Raw genomic sequence first — 8,533 nt, forward strand, 5'->3', positions numbered from 1 at the left:
AGGGTCAGGTGCCTGGTCTCTTCAATCCAGAAATCTGAGGGTCAGGTGCCTGGTCTCTTCAATCCAGAAATCTGAGGGTCAGGTGCCTGGGCTGTCAGCCCTGAGCCACACTCTGTCCATGGGCTTCAATCCACAGTAGAGATTTGGATGATAAACACATCAGAGAGAGATGGAGCACCATGAGCCTTAAATGTGAACTTTCAGAGTCATGTTCTTGCTTCCTGCTTGGTGTTACAGGGCTGTGGTTAAGGTCCTGGGTGCCCATGGCACTCAAGAGTGCTGTGTTCTCCCTCAGGTGCGAACCTTATGGCACGACCCCAGGAACATTGGCTGGAAGGACTACACGGCCTACAGGTGGCACCTGACTCACAGGCCCAAGACTGGCTACATCAGGTGAGGGCAGGTCAGCGCAGCTGCATTTCTTCCAAGGGGCTTCCCATCGGATGGCACGTTTGAACATTAATAGACAAATAAGCTCAAGTGAATTCTAACTTTTTGTTTTACTCTAGATTCGTCAGCATTAACTACCTTCTCTTTTCTATCCTGCATCTCTACTAAATATTACATATTTTTTAAAGATGGTTGAAAAGGAGAATATACAATCTGCTTTGTTTTTAAAATGACTTTTGGGATGATAACCGTATTTTCTCCTAATGAATATCCCAAGCAGGGGAGAACACCTGCAATTAGAAAAACTGCATCTTTGCAGAATTAGCATGTGCTTTATTGGAGACTAGATTTGTACCTGTTTCTGATGATGTAGATGGCTGAATTTAAAACACGGTTGTAGGAAGTTTTGACACGGTTAGCCCAGCAGAATCTTGTCCCTTGGCTTAACAGCTTTTGTAATTGATTTTTATTGAAACAAAATGTGGTCAATTTAAAATCAAGGTATTTTCGTTTTTGTTTCTTCAAAGTTAATAAGCACCAAGATCAGGCCGGACTCTGTACAGATGCCAGGAGTGTGTGAGTCCCTGGCAATAGTGGGCAGATCTGTGTGGGTGAAGTGCAGGCTCATGGCCTGGCTGGAACGTTTCCCTAAGGGCCTCCCATTGATTCACACTTACGCCCCATCCTCCCGTTGGGGGCTTCGTGCATCTGGTCCTGCTCCCACACAGCTTCCACAGTGGGGAGGAAAGTCAGTGAGCTCATGATTTTCGCACATGGTAAAGTAGGGAGAGTCCACTGTGGCTTCCCAGGAAGGGGGAAGTTTCCTCCTCACCCACCAAAGGCAGAGTCCCCTCTAAAACCCTTGCCCGGGTGACTGTCAGTGAACTCACAGGTTGTGACAATGGTGTGGTTGCAAGAAGGAAGGCGTGCCCTGGATCAGTGCTGCACCGGGGTGGCTGGAGCTCCAAAGGAGAAAGCCAGCGATGCCCCCTGGGGCACTGAAGCCCTGGGCGGGGTATCCACAGCTCGTGTCTGGAGCCGACCTGCCACCACTGGTGAATGCTTCACGGAGTTCATGTTCTCTTTCTTTCCTCTTCTTCTTTTTACAAACCATTTTTAGAGTCTTAGTGCATGAAGGAAAACAGATCATGGCAGACTCAGGACCTATCTATGACCAAACCTACGCTGGCGGGCGGCTGGGTCTATTTGTCTTCTCTCAAGAAATGGTCTATTTCTCAGACCTCAAGTACGAATGCAGAGGTGAGTGTGAGTGATTCAGGTTAGTGGGGAAAGCATGTGGCACCCAGAAGGGGAAAGGGGTACACAGTGCAGTTTTCCACTTACAAAAGCTGTACATCAGGGCAATAAACCTAATGCATGATATCACACGAGACCCCCGCACATTCCAAGCAGCCATTTCATTTGGTCAGCTTGGATTGTTGTTTGTGGTAATTGCATTTGGATGCCTCTGGTAGAACACTTTCCAATTATTTACAGGTCCCACCCATCCTCATTGTGCCATATCCTAGAGTTTGCTAGATTTCCTCCACCTTCCAGGCTCCTGACACCATTTTAGATTGGTACCCTTGCATTAGCAATGGCAGGCAGGCAGGAAGGAAAGAAGGAAGGGGTTTCTCTATAGTTATCTCGCTACAAGTATATTTGAATCAAAATATTATAGACCTGGAAGATAACTTGAATCCCATCTGCTCTAATTCCATGACTTCACGTGCACATTACCCTTCCACAGATGTGGGAAATAAGGCTCAGGATGCTTCTCAAAAATTACACATTGAAAATCATGTGTTTGGCTGGGGGCAGTGGCTCATGCCTGTAATCCTAGCCCTTTGGGAGGCCAAGGTGGGTGGATCCCCTGAAGTCAGGAGTTCGAGACCAGTCTGACCAACAGGGCAAAACCCTGTTGGGGTTGATTTCTCTGCTTGTTCTGTGGAGGTTTTCTTCTTCTTATGTTAGGATGTCTTTCAAGGCATCTCATTTCCTCCCATCCATCCATATCATTCATCCACCCACCCACATATCTCATCCATCCATCCATCCATCCACCCATCCGCCCATCCATCTCATCCATTCACCCAATCATTCACCTCATCCATTCATCCATCCATCCACCCACCCACACACCCACCCATCTCATCCATCCATCCATTCACCCACCCATCCACTGATCCATCCAATCCATCCACCCACCCACCCATCCATCTCATCCATCCATCCACCCACTCACCCACCCACCCACCCATCTCATCCATCATTCACCTCATCCATTCATCCATCCATCCACTCACCCACCCACCCACCCATTTCATCCATCCATCCATCCATCCATCCATCCATCCATCCATCCAACCACCCATCCACCTATCCACCTATCCATGTAATCCATCCACTCACCCACCCACTCATCCATCTCATCCATCCATCCATCCATCTACACAACCATTTCATCCACCCCCACCCACTCATCTGTCCCATCCATCCATCCATCTCATCCACTCACCCACCTACTCATCCATCCATTCACTCACATATCCATCCATCTCATCCATCTATCCATCCATCCATCCATCCATCCATCCATCCACCCACCCACCCATCCATCCATCTCATCCACTTACCCACCCACTCATCATCCATCCAACCAGCCACCACTCATCCATCTATCTTATCCATCCATCCATCTCAGTCACCCACCCACCCACTCACTCATTCATCTCATCCATCCACCCACCCATCCATCTCATCCATCCATCCATCTCATCCACCAATCCATTCATCCATCCATCCACCCATGCACCCATCCATCCATCCATCTCATTCACCCACCCACCTATCTCATCCATCCATCCATCCACCTATCTCATCCATCCATGTCATCCATCCATCCATTCATCTCATCCATCCATCCATCCAGCCAGCCATCCATCCATTCATTCATCCATCCATCCGTCCGTCCATCCATCTCATCCATCCATCCATTCATTCATCCATCCACCCACCCACACACCCACCCATCTCATCCATCCATCCATCCATCCATCCATCCATCCATCCATCCATCCAACCACCCATCCACCTATCTATCTAATCCATCCACCCATCCACCTCATGCATCCATCCATCTACCCACCCACCCATCCACCTCATCCATCCATCCATCCATCCATCCATCCATCCGTCTACCCACCCACCCATCCACCCATCCATTTCATCGACCCCCACCAATTCATCTATCCCATCCATCCATCCATTTCATCCACTCACCCACCTACTCATCCATCCATCCACCCACCTATCCATCCATCCATCCATTTCATCCACCCACCTATCTCATCCATCTATCTCATCCATCCATCCATCCATCCATCCATCCATCCACCCACCCACACACCCACCCATCTCATCCATCCATCCATCCATCCATCCATCCATCCATCCATCCATTCATCCAACCACCCATCCACCTATCTATCTAATCCATCCACCCATCCACCTCATGCATCCATCCATCTACCCACCCACCCATCCACCTCATCCATCCATCCATCCATCCATCCATCCATCCGTCTACCCACCCACCCATCCACCCATCCATTTCATCGACCCCACCAATTCATCTATCCCATCCATCCATCCATTTCATCCACTCACCCACCTACTCATCCATCCATCCACCCACCTATCCATCCATCCATCCATTTCATCCACCCACCTATCTCATCCATCTATCTCATCCATCCATCCATCCATCCATCCATCCATCCACCCACCCACACACCCACCCATCTCATCCATCCATCCATCCACCCACCTATCCACTGATCCATCTAATCCATCCACCCACCCACCCATCCATCTCATCCATCCATCCACCCACTCACCCACCCACCCATCCATCTCATCCATCCATCCACCCACTCACCCACCCACCCACCCATCCACCCATCCATTTCATCCACCCCCACCCACTCATCTATCCCATCTCATCCACTCATCTATCTCATCCACTCACCCACCTACTCATCCATCCATGCACCCACCTATTCATCCATCCATCCATCTATCTCAGTCACCCACCCATCCACTCATCCATCCACCAATCTAGCCACCCATCCATCTCATCCCCCACCCACCCATCTATCCCATCTATCCATCCATCTCATCCACCCACCCACCTATCTCATCCGTCCATCCACCTATCTCATCCATCCATCTCATCCATCCATCTATCTCATCCATCCATCCATCCACCCATCCATCTATCCATCTATTCATCTCATTCATCTATCCACCCATCCATCCATCTCATCCAGCCACCCACCCACCTCATCATCCATCCACCCATCCATCCACCCACCCATTTCATCCATCTACCCATCCATTTCATCTATCCATCCACCCATCCATCCATCCACCCACCCACCCACCTCATCCATCCACCCATCCATTTAATCCATCCACCCATCCATCCATCCATCCATATGGTAGCCCTCATTTTTAATTAAAGTAGTTATATTTCAGGTTCTAGGTAAAACAAAATAAAACACTACCTATGGCCCAGTCATCCTAACTCTGTTTATTGTTCTTTTTCTTTTTGTAGATGTTTAAACAAGATTTGCTGCATTTCCGGCAATGCCCTGTGCATGCCATGGTCCCTAGACACCTCAGTTCATCGTGGTCCTTGCGGCTTCTCTCTCCAGCAGCACCTCCTGTCCCTTGACCTTAACTCTGATGGTTCCTCACCTCCTGCCAGCAAACCCAAACCCAAGTGCCTTCAGAGGATAAATATCAGTGGAACTAAGAGAAGAACATCTAACCCACTAGAGGAAACCAGTTTGGTGATATACGAGACTTTATGTGGAGTGAAAATTGGGCATGCCATTACATTGCTTTTTCTTGTTTGTTTAAAAAGAATGACGTTTACATATAAAATGTAATTACTTATTGTATTTATGTGTATATGGAGTTGAAGGGAATATTGTGCATAAGCCATTATGATAAATTAAGCATGAAAAATATTGCTGAACTACTTTTGGTGCTTAAAGTTGTCACTATTCTTGAATTAGAGCTGCTCTACAATGACACACAAATCCCATTAAATCAATTATAAAGAAGGTTCAATTCAAATTTGAAGTAATGTTATAATAAGGAGAGATTAGAAGACAACAGGCATAGCAAATGACATGAGCTACCAATTAACTAATTGGAACACGTAAAACAGTTACAAAAATAAACAAACTCTCCTCTTGTCCTACAATGAAAGCCCTCATGTGCAGTAGAGATGCAGTTTCATCAAAGAACAAATATCCTTGCAAAATGGGTGTGACGTGGTTCCAGATGTGGATTTGGCAAAACCTCATTTAAGTAAAAGTTTAGCAGAGCAAAGTGCTGCGCTTCAGCTTGTGCCGCTGTGGTGTCGGGGAGGCTCCTGCCTGAGCTTCCTTCCCCAGCTTTGCTGCCTGAGAGGAGGCAGAGCAGACGCACAGGCCGGAAAAGGCACATCTAACTCGTATCTAGGCTTTGGTAACTGCAGACAAGTTGCTTTTACTTAATTTGATAATACATTTCATTAAGGTTCCAGTTATAAATGTTGTTAATATTTATTAAATGAATATAGAATGCAGCTCCATTTACCAATAACTTATTTTGAATATGCCTAGTAACACATATGTAGCATAATTTCTAGAAATAAACATCTAACAAGCATATAATCCTGTGAAAATATGAGGCTTTATAATATTAGGTTGTCATGATGAAGCATGCTAGAAGCTGTAACAGAATAAATAGAGAATAATGAGGAGTTTATGATGGAACCTTAATATATAATGTTGCCAGTGATTTTAGTTCAATATTTGTTACTGTTATCTATCTGCTGTATATGGAAATCTTTTAATTCAAATGCTGAAAACAAATCAGTATTTAGTCTTGCCAGGCACACCCAGTAATCAGTCATGTGTAATATGCACAAGTTTGTTTTTGTTTTTTGTTTGTTGGTTTGTTTTTTTTGCTTTAAGTTGCATGATCTTTCTGCAGGAAATAGTCGCTCATCCCACTCCACATAAGGGGTTTAGTAAGAGAAGTCTGTCTATCTGATAGGGGGCAAATCTTTTTCCCCTTTCTGTTAATAGTCATTACATTTCTATGCCAAATGGGAATGATCCATAACTTTAGTCTTAATGTACACATTGCATTTTGATAAAATTATTTTTGTTGTTTCCTTTGAGGTTGGTCGTTGTATTGTTGTTTTGCTGCACTTTTTACTTTTTTGTGTGGAGCTGTATTCCCGAGACCAACGAAGCGTTGGGAGACTTCATTAAATGTAGCGACTGTCAACAGCGTGCAGGTTTTCTGTTTCCGTGTTGTGGGGTCAACCGTACAATGGTGTGGGAATGATGATGATGTGAATATTTAGAATGTACCATATTTTTTGTAAATTATTTATGTTTTTCTAAACAAATTTCTCCTATAGGTTGATGAAACGTCATGTGTTTTGCCAAAGACTGTAAATATTTATTTATGTGTTCACGTGGTCAGAATTCCACCGCTGAAACCCTACACTTAGCTAGAACCTCATTTTTAAAGATTAACAACAGGAAATAAATTGTAAAAAAGGTTTTCTATACATGATCTCTCTCCCTTTTTTAAAAAGAATTAGCAGGGTTTCTACTGGGGGGAAAGGGGTAGAAGGAATTGGCATTTTGCTTCCTCTAATGTAAGCAGGCCTGTGGTGTGATCACGGGCTATCTCTTCACAAGTCACAGGTTGAAATGCAGGCTGAAGGGTCTGGTGGAGAAGGAAGCCCCTGCTTGACACAGGTCTCTGTTCTGCTGAGCCTCCCAGCGCGGTGTGGGATACAACCATTTAGCAATTCATCTCTCTTGCCTCTGCTCATTGTCAACCGAGGGAACAGACCTTTGTAGGGAATTTGGCAAACATGATTGAAATGATTCAGAAAAAGGCAACAGTACAGGGGACCGTCTCCCTAATACGAAATGTTCTTCCCTCTTGACTCATTCTTCTGAGTCAGGCAGAGGGAAGTAGCAGACCCCAGAGGAAGGGCCCATTTCCAACCATAGCACTGCCTAAAAATGAGCCAATCGGGCTCACCAGTTGGAGGAGGCAACAGCAGCAGCACAGGATGCTGGGGTTTCTTTAGCAGTTCCAGCTGCTCTTTCTGAGTAGTATGGAGCCAGACACAGGAAAGACACAGAGAAAAAAAAAACAGGGAGAGAGGGAGAGAGGGAGAGAGGGAGAGAGGGAGAGAGGGCATCCAGAGAGAAAGGGGAAAAGAGGGAGGGATCTGGGGAGAAAGATACAAAGAGACAGAGGGGGAATGGGGGGAGGGAGGAAAAGAGAGTGAGATGAATAAAAACAAGTATATTTGGCTGAAACACGCTGGGGTGAGTCAGACAGTGAAGCAATAAGATATAGGAAAGGCCATCTGAGGCAACGGGCTGTGAACTGAAGGCCCCGGCTTTGAGTTGTGAAATGGATGAGTTTCATTTCATCAATATGGAGGAAAGAGCTAGACCTACATGTGTAAACGAAAAGCTGAGAAACAAAATAATGATGGCAGTGATAGTGGCTGGTCTATGGACAGCTATTGGCGGAAGCTCAATGCACATTTTACTCATGAAACAATACATAAACTATATTGAATAAGGATGCTTAGAAGTCAGGCATTAAATTAGATACATTTCTCGTGCATTCAGGTTTTGTTGTCATTTATCAAAAAGTTGAGGTTTCCTGACAGCCATGTTCTCTGTCGATGGCCTTAGACACATCAGAATGGTTGTCTCCAAGGATTAATGTCTGGTGCCTTTGTGAGCTGACCTGGGAGGAAGGTGTCCCTGGACCTCGAAGACTCCGTGCGAGGGCCTGCTCTGTGCTCCTCCATCTCCCTTCTGCGAGCGGCTGCCAGCACACCACCGGAGCTCCGCACCTTCCACCGTGGACAGGGAGGGCCGTCCTTCTAGACTCTGCTGCTGCTGCTGCTGCTCACAGGGAAAAGTTCAGCCCAGGCTCACGCTCTGATAGTCGACTGTACAAGGCTCAACCAACTCGCCCTCAGGGCAGACACAGGCCTTGGTCGTGTGGAACGAGTCGGTGGGTGAAATAACACATC

General features: G+C 46.2%; 1 protein-coding gene across 1 annotated transcript in view; it reads left to right on the top strand.

Annotated features, from left to right (window-relative positions):
• The window catches only part of THBS2 (thrombospondin 2), a 42,834-nt gene extending 35,804 nt beyond the window's left edge, over positions 1 to 7,030 (top strand). The window contains exons 20-22 of the mRNA XM_017892402.1: positions 238 to 393; positions 1,511 to 1,650; positions 5,009 to 7,030. Coding sequence (XP_017747891.1) covers positions 238 to 393; positions 1,511 to 1,650; positions 5,009 to 5,016 — 304 coding nt within the window. The 3' untranslated portion in view covers positions 5,017 to 7,030. The remainder of the gene's footprint in view (positions 1 to 237; positions 394 to 1,510; positions 1,651 to 5,008) is intronic.
• The last annotated feature ends 1,503 nt before the right edge of the window (positions 7,031 to 8,533 follow it).

Source organism: Rhinopithecus bieti, unplaced genomic scaffold (genome assembly GCF_001698545.2).
Source record: "Rhinopithecus bieti isolate Rb0 unplaced genomic scaffold, ASM169854v2 scaffold_1017, whole genome shotgun sequence".
Taxonomy (NCBI): Eukaryota; Metazoa; Chordata; class Mammalia; order Primates; family Cercopithecidae; genus Rhinopithecus; species Rhinopithecus bieti.